Source organism: Mustela erminea, chromosome X (genome assembly GCF_009829155.1).
Source record: "Mustela erminea isolate mMusErm1 chromosome X, mMusErm1.Pri, whole genome shotgun sequence".
Classification (NCBI taxonomy): Eukaryota; Metazoa; Chordata; class Mammalia; order Carnivora; family Mustelidae; genus Mustela; species Mustela erminea.
The window spans coordinates 91,596,859-91,617,812 of record NC_045635.1 but is presented as its reverse complement, the minus strand read 5'-3'; the positions used below and the strand labels follow the sequence as shown (position 1 = coordinate 91,617,812).

Below are 20,954 nucleotides of genomic sequence, written 5' to 3'. Positions count from 1 at the left end.
GTGTCCACTACCAGCTTGAGCACTTTCTAGCTGTGTGACCTTGGATATGTCACTTGACTTCTCTGAATCTTGTGATCCTCACCCATAAAATAGGAGTGCCAGTAAAAGCATCAACCTACAGCGTACCTGGGCCATCGTAAGCATTCAATTAATATTAGCTGTGACTATGCCCACCGGACGGCCCTAATTCTCTGAGTGCTGGGAGAGGGTTTTGGGAAGAGCAACCCAGTGTCTCTATGGTGAATAACCTACCCCCCTGCCCCTTCAGAAAAGGTCCCAGACTTGAAAGTAAACTTCTGATTTGGAAAAAGACAGGGAACAGGGCTAAAAGGACCAGCCCAATGCTGGCACTACTGGACGCCCACCACGTTGCACTGATTCTCAGCGGCACACACCAAACCATGCACCTACTACCCCTCGGGTACATTTCACAACCGGTTTATCTTACAAAGAACAACTGAGGGGTGCCTGGGTGGCTCCGTGGGTTAAGCGTCTGCCTTAGGCTCAGGTCATGATCCCAGGGTCCTTGGATCAAGCCCTGCATTGTGCTCTTTGCTCAGCAGGGAGCCTACTTTTCCTTCTGACTGCTGCTCCCCCAGCTTGTGTGTTTGTTCACTCTCTTTCCTTGGCAAGTAAGTAAAATCTTTTTTAAAAAAGAACTGAGGAAGAAAAGTCATCAACACACTAAGTTTGGGAAAGCCCCCTAGAAAGAGTAGTAAAGTGCCATGATTTGACACGGGGACTGGGGACTGGGCTGAGTCGTAGAGTCACTGGCTGTTTCAGGAAAGGAAAAATTTGCCATCTTTAGGCCTCTTGGGTCTGAGCCTCAGCACTGGCCCTCCCCAGGCAAAGTTTTAGGAAAGACTCAACGTCAGAGTCCAGCTCCCCCGATTGTAAGGAAGTTTTGGAAACATAAAGCACTAAAGGGAAATCCCATTCAAGTTTTCACATGGGCCATTAGGTTCCCTTATCTTTCAAAGGAGGCACAGAACAGTGTAATCCACATGAAGCGAGGCGGTCTGGCACACCAGCCCTGGCTGCACCGTTCCCTAGTGCCGTGACCTTGGGCAAGTAGCTGCCCGCTCTGGACTTCTTTCCCTAGCTGTGAAATGGAGGGCTTGGACTACAGGCACTCAGAAGGGCCTCCAACATTTTCCTGCTTGAAGTGCTGCACCAATCCTGCCACCTAAAAATGCAGGAATTAAGACCATAAATGAGTCTTGAGAATAAGCTCCCTGGGGAGCAGAAACCTTATCTGCTATTCCTTGTGTATCTCAGGGTCCCCAAGATGATGTGAGGCCCAGAGTAATTGCCTAATAAACGGTGAGCGATACCAGTTCGCTATATGGTGCCTCTCGCATCGTATAAGCTTTTCTCATGCCAGGCAGCACTCCTCCAGGCTCTCCCCCCGCCAGACTTTTCAAAGAGGTCAGATTTTCCCATTCTAGTCTTTTAACTGAAAAAGAAGCATTGCACAAGGAAACAAAGCTCCTTGTGACTTCACGTGACAATGATTAAACACCTAGGTGCCAGGCGCTCTGCTCTGTACTGGAAAAGGGGAAGGCCAGGGCCCCAGGGCTGGCACTCGTCCTACAGGCTGTGTGGGTCAGGGCGAGGCAAGTCACCCAGCCCACTGCCAGGCCCGGTAAGTGCAGAAGCTATTACTGAGGAACTCCTGAATCTTACGGGCCGCGATCTCTCCTGGCAGGCTAGCAACCATGAAATGGGAGGTGCCCTCTACCAAAGATCACCCACTTGAGGCTCTAAATGCAGTTCACCCCATCGTCCCCACTAACAGTGTGTCACCCGGGTGGCCCGTCAGAATCACTTGAGGAGCTTTTAGAAAAAGGCTGATGCCCAGGCCCCTGCCCAATTATGTAAGAATGGGGTAGACAGGGCAGGTATTGGCATTTTTCGAACACTTCCCCAGTGACTGGATGTATTCCTGGCCTCCTCCCATCTTCTCCGCCTCCACTCCTAGCCCCTAACTCAGTGACAGGTCCAGCACATAACTAACTCCAAGGCCCGCAAGGGCCCCCAGAATTCCACCTTTGTCACTCACCAGACTGTTCTCTGAGCCGTAAGAGAACTCTGTCAACGTGGCCACATTTCTGGCAACCAAAACTGAACTGAAAAGAGGCTTTCTTAACCAACCCTCAATCTCAGAGAAGGCAATTAGCTAGTCAGTCTATGCCCCAACCATTCCGTTTACTGGAGGCTTCACTGGCCTGAGATCTCATCTTCTTTTTGGAAACTTCTCTACTCCTAGGATTGACCCTTAATTTGTCCCTTCTCAAGTGCCCTACTCCCTGCCCCATACTGATGCTTCTCACTCCCCCCACTCAGTGCCCAGTCTCTCCCTGACACGACTTCCACCTCCACCCCTGCTCCTACACCACTCTCTCCCTCTTTTCCCATCTCTCTCTCCCTTCCCACATCCCCCGGCCTCCCTCTGGTGGGATTTGCTTTTTTTTTTTTTTCATTAAAGATTTTATTTATTTATTTGACAGAGAACACAAGTAGGCAGAGAGGGAGTCAGAGAGAGAGAGAGAGAGAGAGAGAGAGAAGCAGGCTCTGTGTTGAGCAGAGAGCCCGATGTGGGGCTCGATCCCAGGACCCTGGGATCATGACCTGGGCTGAAGACAGAGGCTTTAACCCGCTGAGCCACCCAGGGGCCCCTGGGATTTGCGTTTTAATTCCCTCTTAATCAGCCTCTGCCTACTCTCAGCCACTTCACTATTCTTTCCCCCCTTCTTCCTCCCCCTTTCAGCTGAGCCTCCTGGCAACAAGGTAGCTGCCACCTTCCAGTGGTCAGTCGTCTCTCCCAAACATGTGGCAACAAACATTTTGCCATATCTTCTCTCGTGACCTGGCTTCCTTCTTCCACTGGACCTCTTCTAGTGAAACAGTTTTCCCAGGCTGCCAGTCATATCCTTTCTTTCTTTAAAAAGTCTTTTTTTTTTTTTCGGGCGCCTGGGTGGCTCAGTGGGTTAAGCCGCTGCCTTCGGCTCAGGTCATGATCTCAGGGTCCTGAGATCGAGGCCCGCATCGGGCTCTCTGCTCAGCAGGAGCCTGCTTCCCTCTCTCTCTCTCTCTGCCTGCCTCTGTCTGCTTGTGATCTCTCTCTGTCAAATAAATAAATAAAATCTTTAAAAAAAAAAGTCTTTTTTTTTCTTAACTGCCCAAGAAATTTGTACTTGCATTGAACACACATGACATAGACGTGCATTAAGTAAAAAGTGAGAGTGCTTCCCCTGATCACTCAGCACTAAGCACCACTTGGGATACATTCTAGACTTCTACAATGCACTCACAGCCATGCACACATAAGAAGGGTTTGCTTGTTTTCTTAGGGAGTGGGTTTCTATCACACATACTGCTCTGCAACTAGTTTTTTTTTTTTTTTAATCTTTAGGTAATCTCTATAACTCAACATGGGGCTTGAACTCATGACCCCAAGATCAAGAGTCACCTGCCCTACTGACTGAGCCAGCCAGATGACCCTGCAACTTATTTTGGTTTTTTTTTTTTTTTTTTTTTTTTTTTTAAATTTCTAACAATACATCATGCACATCTTTCAAAGTGAATGCAGAGGTCAGCCTCCCTGTGAAAAGCCGCATAGTACTCCCTGGCCCGATGGGCCATTCTGCTACCGGTGGGCTGATTCCCAACATTCTCTATTTACCAACACTGAGGCCATAAATGTCCTTGTATGAGATGCCTCCCACTCAAACATTTCTAGGTGACTATTTAGAAGTGGGTGGGCGGCTGGCCACAGGACCAGCCTATACTCACCAATTCCAATGGCCCTTTCTCAAGGCCTCCTGGGTCTCTCCCTCTTTATGTCATATGGCACAGAGGACCTGCTCCTGCTTCCTGAACCTCCTTCCACTTCCTGGATGACTCCTTCGCTGAGTCTTCTCTCTGCTCCCCGGCGCAGGCATTCCACGGAATACTTCTCTTCCTTCTCATCCCTAACTGGCATGACCTTCTCGCCTTATCTTTTTATCCCCTCTAGACAGCTTCCTAAATCAACATTTCTCCATCCAACCACAACTCAATTGCCGGCTGGCCATTCCAGCCTCGATGTCTCAAGCCTCAGAAACGGAACAAGTCCCACAATGAACTTGTGACCCTTTTCCTCTAAGCCTCAGTTCCCTCATCTGAAAAACACAGGGATTTTTCCAAACTAGGAGTCTAGTAGGAACTAGATGGTGTGAGGGATGCAGCAATTCATAAAAACATACACTTTGCATTCAGGGAACATACACTTTAAGGAGCGGGGAAGATACATAAACAATTATGTAATACAAGGCAGAATTAAATGCTAAAATAGACAAGAGCGGCTAAATCTGGGGTGGAGGCTTGAAGAGAGCTTCACAAGAGGCAGTGTTTGGGCTGAGCCTTGAATGATGACTAGCGTTTCAACAGGAAGAGGAAAGAGAGTATTTCTGGCTGAGCGTATGGCATGAACAGTGTATAAACTTGGAGAGGCACACAGGGGAAAAGAATGCACTAGAGCATAAGGCGGGCAAGAAAGACCGTAGGAGACCCCGAATCCTAGCATCATAAGGAGTTCAGGCTTTCTCTATAGAGTTTATCTATTTGCCAGCCCTAGTCTGTGTGCCAACTCCAAATGACTGACTGTCACTGCCTAAAATGCTATGCTTAAACGGATTTGGGACCTACGTGGGGACTCACTGGAAAAGCATGCCTATCGATGACTGGCAAAAGCAGCCCAGGGCACCATCAGGTATATGCAAAAGACATAAGGTAACAGGGAGCTATGGAAGGCTTTTGAGCAATGGAGTGCCATGCCCCTGCAGGTGAGTCGCTTGTGTCATTCTGACAGCTGTGCAAAGGATAAACAGAGCAGGAATCAGTCAGGAGGCTACCATAATAAGCCAGATGGCAATGGTGATGGTGACAACCAACCAAATGAATTAGGGCAGAGGAATCAAAGAAGGAAGAGGCAGACGGAAGAGATGATGAAAGACAGAATCAAGATCACTCCGAAACAGTGATGATAGAAGGCAGGAAGAGGGAGGAACGGAAGTGTGTCCCGGTTTTAAGGGAGTTACCTGGGGTCACAAGACTAAGGCAGGGCCATCCACTAAGATAGGAGCATTGAGGGAAGACTATAACTGCTTCTCATTTCAAGTCCTCAAAACCACTTTACTTGAGGTGCACGACTCTCAAGCACAGTATGCATGACTTGATGGCCTCACATTTTCATCAAATATAAGCCTACCGGATCACCAGAGAAATATTCGTTAAGTTATCTGATCCTATACACAAGATGCGAATCAACCTTTGAACGCACGTGCTCTCGAAAGAGAATTCCTCCCACTGAGCGAGTACTTGTGATTCACAGACCTTATTTCCCATGTTGCCCATGCTCACCCTATGAATTAGGAAAGGCAGAAATCATCCGTATCCTATGGTGATAACAGCCATCGCTCATACTTACGAAGTTCTTGGGGTGCACCAGACACCATTCTAAATACTTTACATGTAGGGACTCCTGGGTGGCTCAGTCAGTCAAGCATCTGACTTTGGCTCAGGTCATGATCCCGGGGTCCTGGGACCGAGTCCTGCACCCGGCTCCTTGCTGAGTGGGGAGCCTGCTTCTCCCTCTGCCACCCCCCCCTTGCTCATGCTTTCTTCCTTTTTCTCTCAAATGAATAAATAAAATGTTTAAATAAATACTTTACATGGAGCCATACATTTCATTCTCACAAGAACCTTACAAAGTAGATACTATTCTCCCCATTTTACAGAATAAAAAACAAACAAACAAACAGTCTCAGAAATGTCACTGAACCTGCCCATGGCCTTGACACAGCTGGAAAGCAAGTGCTAGAATTTGAAACCGGCTGGTCTGGCTCCAGAGCCTGCATTCTTAACTACCACGCTCCAGGTGTTCTAAGACTGGAGCACAGAGAGAGGATCCCCCGGCCTAGCCAGCACTACTAGGTTCCCTCAGCCAGTTAGTGATGAGTTTTATAACCAAGGCCCAGGGCTGGTTTCGATGACTTCATTGTTTACCTACCTCTCCCATGGAGCTGACAGATTACTCTGACCTTCTTCCCCTTTGCCCTTTGTCACCCCTGCTATGCTAGTCTAGCCAAGGTTTCTGAGTCCTGCTCAAACAACACAAGATTTTTCTTTCTCTACTGGTGGGCAAGAACAGAAGTCCAGGTCCTTCCGTGCTGAATTGGTTAGGGGTGAAAGGGAACCATATGTGGTGTGAGAGAGATCGTGAACAGGGGAGTCTGGGAGACTCGGCTGTGCTTCCGTGTGGCTGGGTGACTTTGTACAGATGACTTCACTTCTCTGGTTCTCTATTTGCTCGCGCAGAACAATGAGCGAGGAGGTGAACCAGATGGATCCCTGGGGTCTCCTTCAGCTCTGACTGGGCACCACTCTGCCATTTTGGCAAACCCGAGGAAGGATCGCTAGACTATGTTATATGGGATCTTTCGTCAACCAAAGGGAAAATCAATTAGAACAGAGGCAAAGGAAGAATTAGATAAAACAAAACTGACCTTTGTCAAAGGCTGCAAATGAGGTAACTGTGTGGGCAGCATACCTAGCACCTTGACTGGGGAGGAGCCTAGGCTCAAAAATGTTACAAGGGTTATTATTGCTACTAACTTTTGGAGAGTATACAGAGATGACAGAAAATTCTAGTGAGATCTTTCTCCTAAATTTGATTTTTTTTTTTTTGCCCACTTGACTCTGCTCTGGGATTTATATAGTATTTAAAAGGTCTGGGCAGATGGTGAAGCGGCAGGGGGGCGGGTTGGCCTACAGGAGCCGAGGCATGGACTATCCTCATGGTGATGGACAGCTATGACTAGAGAGCGAGACCCTGAGCCCAAGCGGAAGGTAAAGAGAGAATGTAAGTGCAAGGGGCCAGGGTTAATCTTCAGTTCACTGAAAACTGTCCGTGGAAAGAGGGGGTGTGGTGTGGGGAGGTTACAAAAAAAAAAAAAAAAAAAAACAGGTGCGGACCACAGTGTACTCTGTAAATTGTTTTTCTAGGACAGACCCAAAGCGGGGAGTAAGAAACTTGGGAAGATGATCCCAGCCTGGTTTCCACGTGTGTCCATCTGAGCAAACACAGCACACACACCCCCGCGCCACCCCCCACCCCACTGTGAAGTAGGACCAAACACCCCGCGGCAGTCAGGAGCCCCAATGTGGGGCTTCACATTCTTCTCCAGGAGTCCACTGCGGCCTTGGCCCAAAGGACACCCCTGACCTCCTGGGTCCGAGCCAGCAACACCCGCCCCCACCCCAACAGAGCCCCACCAGGGGAGGACAGCCTGGGGGCTGGGAGGGGGGCAATCTGTTCTCTTCCCTCACTGGCCAAAAAGCTCTCAAGCAAACACAGAAACATGACCTTGGCTCGGTGCTAAGCTTGCAGGGCTATTCTGAGGAGGGCTGAGCTGGAAAATCCAGTGAGGTGCTGCGAAGGTGAAAGCAGCCTCACTCCTTAAGGTGTCCCACTCTTCCTTGTGGGCCAGGGAGCCCAGGAAGGAGGGAGAAATGCCCACTTGAAGCTGATGCCAGGGGAGTTAAGTGGAAAAATGCGGAAGATAATAAGGCACTTAGGCACATGACCCTCAGCAACATTCCTGCAGGGCTCTGAGAATAAAGGGCAGTGACAGGCGGGCGGGCGCATACTCAAGTGCCTGGAACTTAAAAAAGGAAACTCTTTTAACAAATGCAAGTGGACGAGGAGCAAGTAGTGATATGAAGAGGGCCCTTTGTTGCCATATCCCCTAGGTCTTGGAACGGGTGACCTTCCATTTCTGAAAGCTGCCCCGTCTTCGGGCCACTATTTGTTTTAGAAAAGCCCTCTAAGCTACCTCCATCCAGGGAACCAGGATTGTTACAGAAAACATGACCTTAGCCTTCCCAGTTCTCTCAACTCCAAAGCTAAGAAACTGCCTATTTACCCACAATGCTTGGGAATATGCCCGGAGGCCTTCCAAGGGGGGGGGGGTGATGGGCGGCTGTCTAAGAGGAGCACACCCCTCACTCTAAGACTGTGAAGGCACATGACCATGGCCTTGGCTCTGGAAGGCCGCACTTAAAGGGGGCTTAACCCCCAGAGCAAAGGCAGCTCTGAGAGAGTTAGCCAGTCTTGAAAATGTGAGAGGTTATCATGATTGTCTACTCTTTTTTCTGTCCATTTGCTAACAGGTAAGACAAGGCACTTGTCTACTTTAAACCCACCTTCATCATCCCAGGAGCTTTGGGAGCAGCCCTCTCTCCTCTGATAATTACCTAACCCCAGTAACAAGTGGCACTTGAAAAAGTTACACTCCCCTCAATCGGAAGGAATTAATATTAAAGAAAAATAAATAAATAAACCCACACACCTGTCTCTGTCCACCCCTCAAACCACTCCTACCATACTTCTGTCCTGCACTCACTGGTTTTCTAGGCTACCAATCTCAAGAGACTCTTTCCCACAACGTCAGCTCAGTGACAAAGAGCAGCCCAGAGGTCAGTGGAAAGCCAAACTCCTACGAGGGACAGCCATCCTCCAAATTCTTCAGCCAGGACTGGATGATTGCAAGTAACTTTTTTTTTTTAATTTTTAAAAATATTTTATTTATTTGACAGAGAGATGAAAGAGAGCACAAGTACACAGAGTGGCAGGCAGAGAAAGAGGGAGAAGCAGACTACCCTCCAACCAGGGAGCCCAATGCAGGACTCAATCCCAGGACTCTGGGATCAAGATTCGAGTCCAAGGCAGCCGCTTAACCCACTGAGCCACCCAGGCGCCCCACAAGTAACTTTTCAAATTACCCAAGAAGCTGTCCTTAGGCCTCAGGCAGCCAAGCAACCCTGCCGCAAGGAGATTACCTGGCCACTAACATCCTGCAACCAGTATTTTTGTCCATGATGTGAAACGAAGATGCCCGGAGAGCTTTTCTTAAATGAGCTTCCCTTCTCGTCTCATCCCAACATCAGGCACCCAAGCTCCCAGGAGCAGCAGCCATAATAATGATGATGGTCCTTGCTGGCATCTTCTTCATCACAGCTGAAACTGACTAAATGTTTAACTATGTGCCAGATACTATCTTAAGTGCTTTAGGAGTGTTTTCTCCTTTTCTCCCACTTCATCTTCACAACAGCCCGGCAGGGTAGGTAGGTATGGTTATTAGTCCACATTACACATATGGCAACAGAGGCTCGGAGAGGTGAAGTAACTTGCCCAGGGTTAGACAGCTGGTGATAAGATTTGAACCCGGGCCTTTACCACCCTAGACTCTAGGCTCTCACCCAGAACACCACTGCTGCCTTGAAACACACTGAAGTAATAGTGCTACTATGAGAAACTGCTGGCATTTACTGCATGCTCACAGCGAGCCACAATGTCCCCTAAATGCTGAATATATTTCGGTAAATCCTCACAACAACCCTAGGGAGATACTACTATTCCCATTTTACCGATGAGAGAAACTGAGGTTCAACGCGGTCAAGTAATATGTCTAACATCACGTGGTAAGGCAGCTCAAATGCAAACCTGGGGAATACAGTCCAAAGATTCGAGCCACTCAGCTGAACTCACACTAGGAAAAGGAGGCATTTCTGCTGCCCTACTTACTCAGGCTCCTTCCAGTGGCCCAGTCACAATCTGGCAAGTAAAGGCCAATGAGGAAGCCTATCTAGCCCTTCCATGTCAATTCGAATAGGATTCAGCTAGGACAAGAGGAGCAAGACCCTTTCCAGAAGCCTCTCCTCACCCCCATCTTCATCTCCACCCGACTTCTGAAGAAAGCCCCTCAGATCCAGCAGCCTCGGCTACTGCTCTGCCCAGAACATCTAATAAGTGTTTACCCAGGGCTCCCAGAGCCATAGTTAAGGGCCTTACTGTGCAATCTGGCTCTGCGCCTTATTTAATCAGCACCTGAATGAAATGTCTCTTTGCCAGCAACAGCCAGAGCACAGGCAGTCAGAGTCTTTCAGCAAACACAGCTGGTCGATTGGCAAAGGCGATTCAACACACAGGCAAAATACACCCTGAGTTTATACCACCACGGATATGTGATAGAGACGGGGAGACGGAAGGCATCGGGATGGAATTAGAATGGTCTTGTGCTTCCTGCACTCTCCTCCAGGGGATTCTGCCTCTCCCTCTTCTACCCTCCTAAACACCTGCCCACAGGGCAGAGCTCTCCAACCTCCTGGCTCCTGCTGTCCATTCCCGGCCCTGAGAACCTCCAGGCCCAGGACAAAACTCATCCTACCTTCTTCCCTCCAGCATTTCCTCCAACAGCTCCTAGAAAGGAAGCACCGCTAACTGAGAGATGCCCCAAACCCTCCACTTCAGGATCTCAAGCAGGCAACAGGTCCAGGTCCCCTGACATACTGTGTGCTGATGGATGGGCAAGCCATGCCCTGTTCAGCTGGCAGCCCTTTCCCTGAGAAGCAGCTAAGTAAACAGAGGGGGCTGAGACCCAGGAGAGGAGAAGTCCTCCCCAAGCCTTCAGACTGAACTGCTACATCCAAGCAGGAAGACTTCCCCTGGGTGGTCAGCCAGTAGGGTGGCAAGAAAATCTCTGTTCTTGGGGGAGGGGGGCCAAACCTTGGGCAAGGAACATGGGAAAGGCCACCTGCTCGTAAACATTGGGACGTACCCCACCAATTTAAGATCATGTTGGGGTAGTGAGGCCCTTTAGAAAAATCATCTCCCAGGGCACCTGGGTGGCTCACTCGGTGAAGCAACTGCCTTGGGCTCAGGTCATGATCTCCCGGTCCTGGAATCAAGCCCCACATGGGGCTCCTTCCTCAGCTGGGAGCCTGCTTCCCCTTCTCCTTCTTCCCACCCCCCTCACCCCACTCACACGCTTGCTCTCTCTCTCTCGCTCTCTAATAAAAAAATAAAATCTTTAATAAAAAAAATCCTTTCCCCCACTCCCAGTTGGGTCTATGAGCCATTCATGCTTCAGTATGAACCTCTTCAATGGAACTGTTTTCTTCTTCACTCCCCTGTGGACATCACCTCCTCTGATGGAACGGGCATTTCTGGACTGCAGAAGGGATTGTTGTACAACCTGGATTATTCTGGAAGGGGGCAAGCTTGGATGGGCGGGGCTGGAGGAGAGACCTGGAAGCAGGGCAGAAGGAATAGGAAAAGGAAAGGCAGCACGGTAGCATCACATTGCATGAGTTCAGTTCTGCTGTGGATCTTACTGGGGGATAGCAACCATCCCAGGAGCTGCTAAAAATTATCTTCTGGTCACAGGTGGGATGCCTGCTAGCTCATTTCCTGTATTTAATGCCTGCTCGCTCTCATCAATGTTCTTTGTGTCTGTCCTTGACAGGGCTTGGGACAGGACAAGGAACTCAATGCTCCAGCTCACAAGAGCTCCCGCCTGAGCACTGATGAGCAAATGCTGTTGTCTTATCAACGGCGCAGAAATGACAGAGCAGTTCTGGAGTTTTATTCAGTTCGCCAAGGGAGAAATAAGATGCGATATGCCCTGTGATAATCACGTGGGAATGACTCTGTGTTACAGTCGAGATGCTTTCTTGTGCTTTGCATATATATTGGTTCCTATGCCTGCAACTCCCTTCCCTCCTGCCACACCCAACGAACACCTACCCATTCATTCCCATGTGTTTACTGAGCACCTACTATGAGCCAGGGCCTATTAGAGGCCCTAGAATAGAAAACAAACAAACGAGTCCCTGCTCTTGTACACCTATTTCCTTCATGAGCCAGCTCGAAGGTCACCTCTTCTAGAAGGCCTTCCTTAATTGCAGTAGGTAAAAACAAACAAACAAAACACCCAGACCCTTTGTGCTCTGTTTTGTTCAAATCTGTTACTGTACCTATAATATTGTTACTTAGTTGCTCTCCTTCCTGTCTCATCTAAACTGAACAACAAGAGGGGAAAGAATGTTTCTTATTTATCTTTGAGTCCCCAGCAGCTGGCACAGTGTATCACACACAACAGGCATTTGAAAAATAGTTGCTGAATGGGTGCAAGAATGAATAAATTCCTGTGAGCCTTTAAAACAAGTGTCCTGGAGCGCCTGGGTGGCTCAGTCAATCGGTTAAGCGACTGCCCTGATTTTGGCTCAGATCATGATCTCAGGGTAGTGAGATGGAGCCCTGCGTAGGGCTCCACACTGGGTTTGGAGCCTGCCTGGGATTTAAGGCTTTTTTCTCTGCCCTTCCCTTCCTCTCCCCCTCCTTAAAATCAATCAATCAATCAATCAAACAGGTGTCCTGCAAACTGAGAGTTAGCATGCAACAAATATTTGTCGATATCTCCTCCCCTGGGTTGCCAGCGACCTTAGAGACTGCAAGGGAGGGAGGGAATGTAGAAGGACTGGAAGATGATGGTGGCCTGGCTGAAATACTTCAGTGACAGAACTCCCACTCACCAAACAAGCCACTGGAATGCCAAAGCTACCTTAAAATCTACCTCACAATAACTGGGGGCCCTCCACTTCTAACTGCAGCCACATTATTTAACGCCTGCATAATATACACTGAGGCTCTGCCAGGAGGCTAAATGCCCGGTCCATAGGACACCCAGATTCACGCCAGTCAGGAGGAGCTTCCAAACCAACGTGCCACCCAATACTTTAGCTACTAGATAATGTAGCTACTAGATAATGTTTCTCAACATAGGGTCTAAGGCTCACCAGCATCAGAATTACTAGGGAGCTTGTAATAAATGCAGATTCCCTTCCTCATCCTCTACCTACTCAGAGTCAGCGGTGGCGTAGAAAGCCAGGCATCTGCATTATAATGTTTCCAAGGGCACCTTTCACAAAGAAAGCTCCAGAATCACTTCGCTCCCCAGGCACAGTCTCTTCATGTCCACTCTGCCTTTTACAATGTGTGTACATCAAATCATCACGTTGTATGCTTTAAGTACCTTACAACTTTCTTTGTCTCCCATCCAAGTACTAACCAGGCCCGACACAACTTTCTTTGTCAATAATACCTCAATAAAGCTGAAAAAAATGAAAGTATCAAAAAAAAAAAAAAAAAAGAGCTGAAAGACCAAGAGAAGTTGACAAACCTGGCTCTTCCTCTAAAGGGTACTTCAAAGAGGCAAGATGACAATGAGCTACCCACAGAAAAATCCAGAAAGAGATGGAAACTGAGTCACTAGCCTAATAACATTTCTTTAATTTATAGGATATTAAGGAAGGAAAAGAGGAAAGTAGACCCGTCCAGATGTCTGCCAAGGGATTAAGATCAAGATCCAACAGCATAATTTCTTCACTAGGATGAAAGCAAGCAGATACTTTGGGCAGAGAGCAGGCCATAGGTCTCATAACCGGTTCTTTGTGATGGAAATTCAACAGAAAATTTGTGTGAGCCAGAGCCGAAACCACCTCTCTCCTCTGGCTATTTCAAAAACCAGACAGAAGATTCTCCTAATGGGCACAAGAGACACAGAAGCCCTGCCCATCAGACCTCAAGGGAACATAGGACCTCCAGAGGGAAACAGCAACAACAACAACAACAACAACAAAAAAAAGTAAAAAAAGATAGGTCTGTCAGTCAGTCAGTCAGCATTATCCCGGTACACATTAAACAACTAATAATGTACACATACGGTATTGTATTAACCTCTGCAGGGAGTTACAAAGGGTGTAAAAAAAAAAAAAACACTACTCCTTTCCATTAAAGAAAAATCTGTTTGCGCTAATGGTGGAGACTGAACAAACATGCAAAAACAAGCCAAACACAAAATTACCTAAAAGTATACAAAGGTATATATCAACCAGCCAAAGAGTCTGAGAAATGTGCGGAGGGTTGACAAAGGGAGACAGAAGGTGTTACCAGAATGACTGGAATAACTGGACTCGGGGCTGGGTCAGCACCCCGTGGGCAGGAGCCAGCAACATACTGGTACTTAAAACAGGTGCCACACTGGGCTGGATCAGCAGGTGCTGGAGATGGACTGATGGGGGCGCAGTGCCCAGTTTCAGAGGCTGTACCTTAGGAGGGTATGCAGGCGTGGGCTGGGAACCGGAAAAAAGCACCAGAAATGCTTAGAGGAATGAATTCCAAAAGCTAACAAAGATGCAAAGGAGTTGAGGTTTGTCAGTTTCTGAGTGTGAGATTAAAAATATATATATACATATACGTATGCATATACATACACACATCTCATCTGCCAGCTCTGATCAGCTCTGCCCAGCTTCTCTGTTTAAGTGACCACAGTCACTCAGAGGCTTAAAATGCTCTCCCCTTCCACACAGCCGGTTTCACCGAGAAGGCGGAGACAGGAAAAGATGAGATCATTTGCTCAGGTTCCCATAGCAAGCCATGAGCCAAACTCGCATCATAAGGGTCAATCCCAGGGCCGTCTGTGGGGTGTTTGATCCACCAATCCACACCACTTCTCCTTAAAATGGACGCCCCCAAAAGACCGTAACAACGGAAGGTGGAAAAATTCTCTGCACATTTCCTTGGGGGAGAAATAAAACAAACTAAAAAAGAATGTCATGCCTCACTGCTGAGGCCCACATAAACATCATCTTCTCGTGTCCCCCTAGACTCGTGACACAGGACAGTCCATCTGATAAGCTGTCATTGTACCCATTTGCCCACCGACGTCAATTCCAAGCAGAAGCTGTTATCCGCACTCCAGACAACAGATGGGGATGAGGAGGTGTGGCTGGTCTCTCAAGTCAAGGAGTCGGGGGTGGTGGGGGTCACAAAATGCCCCATTCTCCAATCCATCAGGTCCTTCTCTAGAACAAATCCAAGACGGGGCGAATGGAACACTCCACTGTTTATTCAGGCCGTTCCAAAAGGTATCACAAAAAGCTCAGCACCATTTTGAATCTGTGCCATTCTTCCACTTTGAGCAAGGAAGGAGGAAGTAGGATAATCAAACAGTGAAGCAAAAGAACGCCAGCCACATTGGGTGGAAATTAGACTTGGAATAGAGTGTAAAAGAAGATAGGACCCCCAGAGCAAAAACAAATCTAAAAAAAAAAATTTGTATGAAACCATAAAAGATCCCATTAGTGGCATCTTTCTGTTCTGTCCCTAAGACAGAGACGTGATAACTGGACCCAAGGGTGATAAAGGGTCACGAGTTGAAGAACCCCAGCCTTTCCAAGATACAAGTAGTCAAATGTCTAGCGTTTTAACACTCCCGCTGAGAAGTTGTAGACTTTGGGACTTGAGTAGCTCTGAGAATCTTTTTCTGCTGAGGCCTCCATTCCCACGCAGCCCAGTCCTAAAGCCACCTCTGCTACTAACTTGCTGGGGTATTTGGGGCAATTAGCATAATCACGGAGTAAATTCATTCCTTATCACTCCTACCTGCCCAAAATAACACGCAGGAGGGAAGTAGCGATGCCTGAAGAAATATGTACTGGTGATTGGTAACCACCACAGATATTCGCCGAGGGGCCCAACCACGGTGTGTGGGGCCTGGTGCTCCCGGGAACCCTCACACGTCCTGGCTTACGCTGACAGGGGAGATGCTGGCACTCAGAGGACACAAAGCGCTGTCATCCACAGTCCTGGGGCCTTTGAAAAGCAGATGAGACCAAAACCAAACCGTACAGCAGGAATATCAATCAAGACCAGAACTCGGCCGCAAGAATGGCCCTTCCTTCTGCTTCTGAGGCTGGCAGTCACCCAAGAGCAGCACGGCCATGATGAGGGGCTGTTTAAAAAGGCCTTGGGAATAAATACTTTACGAACTGAAAAAATGAGAGATGAGGAGACGAACCAATTTCCCTCCAAGTCTCCCACTTCCTGGCCTAAAGCAGTACCGTCCTTGTTAGAAACGGACATAGACTCTGAGGAACAAGGCCTTTCTACGAAGCCCAAATGGAATCATCCTGTGGCAAGAAACACATCAGAAATGTTTCTGCTAAGCTGTCCCTTTCATTTCAGCCAATGTCTCCCTTGCCTTTTCAGGACCTCTGAACTCCACAGAATGTCCTGCCATCATGTAGCCTAATTCAGCAAGTTCACTTGCCAAAGCATTTCTCTGTACTCAACATCACCCCTCTGGAATATACACAGCCAAAGGAAACATTTCAACGTCTTTCTTTCCAGGCCCCAGCTAACCTAGCGCAGCCCTGCACAAGATCATGTCAGTGGAAGGGCCTCATAAACACTAAAGTGTCAGGGAAGTGTGAGGTATGATTAACCAGACGAGTTATCCTTAGTCCTCGCTGCAGTCAAGTCAGAAAACGGTTTCCAACCATCTGCAGTTCATTTGTCTTCAAGGACTCATACCAACTTTCAAAAATCCCAGCTTCCCTGCTTCCCAGGAAGAGCCAGCCATAGGTAGGGTACAGGCTGTGGGACTGACCGAAGGCTGCAGCCCACAGCAGGCCTGAGGAGACTATTTAAATGACTATTTATTCTGCTTTGTGACAGCAGAAAAGAGTAAAGGAGAATAATCCTGTTTGGGATCAAGAATTCCTTAGCCTGACTCTGTTCTCTGCTTCCACCCTAGGCCTTCAGAGTTGAAGCGAAGCACAGGACAAAAGAAAGAGTACAGGTGACAGGAATCAGTCCCTAGAGTGCCACCCCCCCCCCCACCCAAGTGTCCACTCCTCTGCCAGCCCTACATACCATCATCATCTACACGTGCATCCAAGGGTAGCCTGGTCAGGTTGACTTTACCCGGGAGATACAGGAAACAAAGATGAACAAGGCCCCCTGACCTCAGCAAAGAAGAAACAAGTTTCCTTTTCCCACACACGGAAGCCAGCAGCATCTCCAGAGAACCTCTCGGTTGCTTCCCTGGCCACTGCTTAAGGAGAAAAGAATCAGAGAACGCTGACTGCCCTGACCTGGGAATGCAGCTCTGTCTCACTGTGCAGATGGGCAAACTGAGGCCCAGCAAGCGGACTTTTCCTCAAAGTTGCACAACTAATTAACGCCAGCACCAAGTCTCCAGAGGCTTGTAAAAGCTTCTAAAAACCTTTCCACTGAAAAGCCTGGTGCTGCCAGGTTTGATGTCATCCCACCAGCAGCAGCCCCAGTCAGGCTGAATTTAGTCCTTTGTTGACCTTCTAGATATGCGGCTGCCAGAGGGCTCAAGACCCCTTTGTAGAAGAGGCACCCTCTGACCCTCACCACCTGCCATCCAAAAAAAGCACTCCTGTCCCAAGAGCCTCACGTAGCAGCGGCTGAGATGTGTTGTTTCCTCTCATTAACAAAAAGCCCATTCATACAAAAGAAAGAAAGAGGACTGGCTCAAATTTACCCAGAAAGTCTAGCTGGGAGAGCCATGGGCTTCCTGTGAATGGCATCACATCCCAAGAAACCCTCTCTTAAAAAAAAAAAGAAATGCAAAAAAAAAAAAAATGCTTCCCTCCAGCCCTGCTCGGTGATGACAGCCACCCCACCAATAACAGCCTCTTTATTCCACAGCTATCCGCACCTCCCTGCCACATCTGCAAAGACCAAAAGGGCCGCTAGGCCACTGAGTACATTTTACAGATTAGGAAACTGAGGCCAGGAACCTGCAATCAAGAGTACCTGGAACACAGACCCAGCAAGCATCGGAGCCACAAGTAGGCCGCGCCATGCAGATCAGCCTCAGCCTCCGGCGCCCCGCCCCCCACAGCCCTTTCATTCTACTGACAGCCTGCAACCCCAAAGAGGGTGGGTTAGCTTTCCAACTCTGATGCTAATTCATCTTTTGGCTGCAGGTGAGTGACCTCTGGTCCCTGGGCCCCACCAGGCCTGTAAAACCAACATAATAATCTCAACCTCGTGCCCCACACAGGGTTGTCACAAGTCTCCTGAGAATAAACTTCTACAAATATAAAAAGCAATAAAGACGCTAATGACAGGTTTCCAAACCGTCCCTGAATAAAACACACCAGGTTTCTCACAGCCTGAAATCTAAAAAAGATTTTTTTTCCTTTCCTCCTCTTCCTTCTCCTCCATGATTTTATAGTTTTAGAACATCTCTCCACACAGGCTGAGTACAGAAAGACAGTCTCACTCTTGGTGCTCACCCAGATTATTTTTATGTATCTGGCAACTTTCCTTTTCAATCCCATTTGTTTCTCTTAGTACCGCTAATGGGAGGTAAAGAAAACAGCTCTCTGAACACCCCAGACCATGACCACAGGAAATAGAGTACGAGCAAAAAGATGGAGAGGTCTGCAAAAAATAAACACCCTCTCACCATGGAATAGAGGCCACCAACCCGAAGTTCAGAAGTCAGCCTGTTTCAGAGCGCACTTAGTAGGGGCTCAGAGTTCAAAGGCAGACCTTGCCCTAAGAGCTAAAACCTCCAAATGAAAGAGTCATTAAGGGAAACCCATTAAAGTATTTTCCCCAAAGTACCACAGTGGAGACAAGAAACCCTACATGACTACCTCCAGGAAAGAGTGTCATCAGGCCTCTGGGAAATTAACTGCAGCAGAGGAGATGGGGGCAGGCTGTGGTCCCCAGATGTGACCCAGAAAGGGCACCTGGCTGGGGCTGCACTTCCAGATTGTGAAAGGCCTGGGCAGGGCTGGGCTGGGGTGGGGGGCTGACAGACTACCAGCATGCCAGTGGGTTCCTAGGGCTCTATCACTATGTTCCTCACCTCCACTGCAGGGCTGACACATTGTGCAAAGGTTAGAGGAAGCCAAATCTGGAATCCACACAAAACCAGCCACTCTTGGAAAACATTTTTAAGGGTCCCACTTCCCGAAGGATGAAGTGCCCTACACTTCCGAGTGTCCTGAGCACACAAAATGACTCTTATCGCTACGGCTGCCGGGGGGGAAAAAGTCAACGGACTCACATGCATCATGGTGACCAGGTGACAAGGGTTGAGCAGGTAGATGACGGTCTTGGTGGCGAACTTAAAGCCCACCTCCACCCCGAAGGTCAGGCACAGGGCTACTAAGAGCAGATTCTTGCTCAGGCTCTCCTTGCCTTCCTCTGGCCGCTGGGTCACCTTATCTGGCTGGCTGCCACGGCCACCCCTACCGTCCTCCTTCGTCTGCCTCAGGATGTGCCGCAGGGCCACCAGGATCTCCAACAGGGCCAGGGTCAGGACCACCACACTTTCCAGCAGCCGCTGCTGCCAAGAGAGGAAGGCAGCACAGTCGGGGCCCCCATTGCCTGCAAAGCTGGGGTCCACGCCCCCATAGAGCCAGTCCAGGAGACTTTGGTAGCTATACCGGGACATGATGCCAAGTGGTTCCCCTCGACCACCGTGCCGGAAGCGAGAGCGAGATGGAACACAAGCCCCAAGGGTTGCCCGGGTGCTGGGACATGTACGGAGGGCACACCCCCGCACCCGCGCCGCCCCCCTCTGGACACCGGGGCACCTAGGGCAGGGAGGAGGGAAGCTACACGCGGGGCCCGGGGTCAAGTGCTGGCTCTAACTTGTCCCCACGGCTGCCTGGGGAGCCCCCCGCGCTTCTCCAGTGGCCACCAACGAGGCAGGGTTGAAAGGAGCCGTTGGCCAATCTAAAAGGAAGGAGAGGAAAAAAAAAAAAAAGGTCTCAAAGAGGCAATTGCATCGGGAATTACGAAGCGGGGCGGGGTAACTAGCGAGGGCAGAAAAGGGGAACAGGGGCAGTGGCGAAGCAGGCGGGGGTCAGGGGAAGCCGGAGGCCGGAAGGGTCAGGGCGAGGGCCGAGGGGAGCCGGCAGCGCCGCGGGAGCCAACCGGGGAGCAGCGCGGGTGAGAGCGAGGGGACACGCGGAGGCCAGGAGAGGAGCTAGCGGAGCCAGTCAGGCGGGGAGGGCGAGGGGGATGGCAGGGACGCCGGACTCCTCGTCTCACGCACTCGCCACAGGGGGATCGCTTACTCCTGCAACCGCGTGGCCGTCTCTGCCCCCAGCTAGCAACTTCGCCGCCGAGGGGGCCTCTCCGGCCAATTTAGCGCCGTCCCGGGCCGGCCTCCCGCCCCCGGGTCCACCCCCGAGCCCCCAGCTCCACCCCCAGCCCCAGACGCCCGCCCTCGGGCAGCACCTCCCCCCCACCGCCCTCGGCCCGCCCGGGACCTGCCCCCCTGGCGCAAGCGGCGGCGGGAGGAAGCCGCGGGGAGTGGAGGGGGAGGCGGGAGGCCGGGCCAGCCGGGGGGCTGGGCTTCGGCCGGCCCCCTCCCTCTGCCCCGGCGCCGCATCTGCCCGCGCCTCTCGCCCGGCCCCGGGAACCGGCCGCCGCGCCCCTCGGGGCTCCACTCACCCGCAGCTCGGCCAGCGGCCCCGGCTCAGCGGCCGCTCGGCTCCCCGCGCTCCCCGCGCCCAGGCGCTCGGCTCCCCCGGCGGCCGCAGTTGCCGCCGCCGCCGCCGCCGCCACCGCGCGCGGCTCCTCCTCCCGGTCTTCCTCCCCCTGCCGCGGCCGCGCTTGCTTCCTCCTTCTTCCCCTCCCTCTCTCCTCCCCACTCCTCCTCCTCCTCCTCCTCCCAACCCCCCCCCCCCGAGTCCCGCGCAGCCTCGCGCCCCCCCCACAACGCCCTCGGGCTGCGAATGCCCCGCCTCGCCGCCTCCCCGCCGCGACCTCCCGCGCTCCCCCCGCCCCACCGCTCCCACCGTTCACACCTCCCACCCTCCCTCCACGCCGTCCCTCCGCCCGGCCGCCTTCCTCCTCCCTCCTCAGGCCTCAGTCCCCGCCTCCTTCCCCTCCTCCCCGGCCTGCCTCGCGTTCCGCGCTCCTCCAGCCTGCACGCGTGCACCTCCACCTTCCTTCAGCGCCGTCTACACAGTTCGCCCCTTCCGTGAAGCCTTTTTGGCCGACTCCAACTCCCGTGTCCCGGTTCCCCCGGCGCGTCTTCGTCCGCCGAGCACACAGTAGGCGCTCAGCAGGCCCTTCCCAGGCTCTTGGGGGATGAATAAGCCTGTCTAGCGCCGAGCGGCAGTGCCGGCTTGGCTTCGCGGGGTGTTTGCTGGGTATGACCTTCTCCTTGGCGCGTCTCCTCCTTTCCGTCCTGAAACTAGACTCCTGCGGGACCATGATGTCC

The 20,954-nt window shown here is 50.6% G+C and overlaps 1 protein-coding gene across 5 annotated transcripts in view; it reads right to left on the bottom strand.

Annotated features, from left to right (window-relative positions):
- Positions 1 to 20,239, bottom strand: part of TMEM164 (transmembrane protein 164) — a 153,882-nt gene extending 133,643 nt beyond the window's left edge. Inside the window, exons 1-2 of one of the 5 annotated variants that reach the window (XM_032329498.1) lie at positions 20,180 to 20,239; positions 18,783 to 19,456 (exon numbers count right to left, since the gene is read on the bottom strand). In XM_032329498.1, coding sequence (XP_032185389.1) covers positions 18,783 to 19,172 — 390 coding nt within the window. In that variant the 5' untranslated portion in view covers positions 19,173 to 19,456; positions 20,180 to 20,239. Of the gene's footprint in view, positions 1 to 18,782; positions 19,457 to 19,778; positions 19,921 to 20,179 lie in introns of those variants that run through there. The other 4 variants (XM_032329499.1, XM_032329497.1, XM_032329496.1 and 1 more) reach the window with 4 other exon arrangements.
- Positions 20,240 to 20,954: the final 715 nt, after the last annotated feature.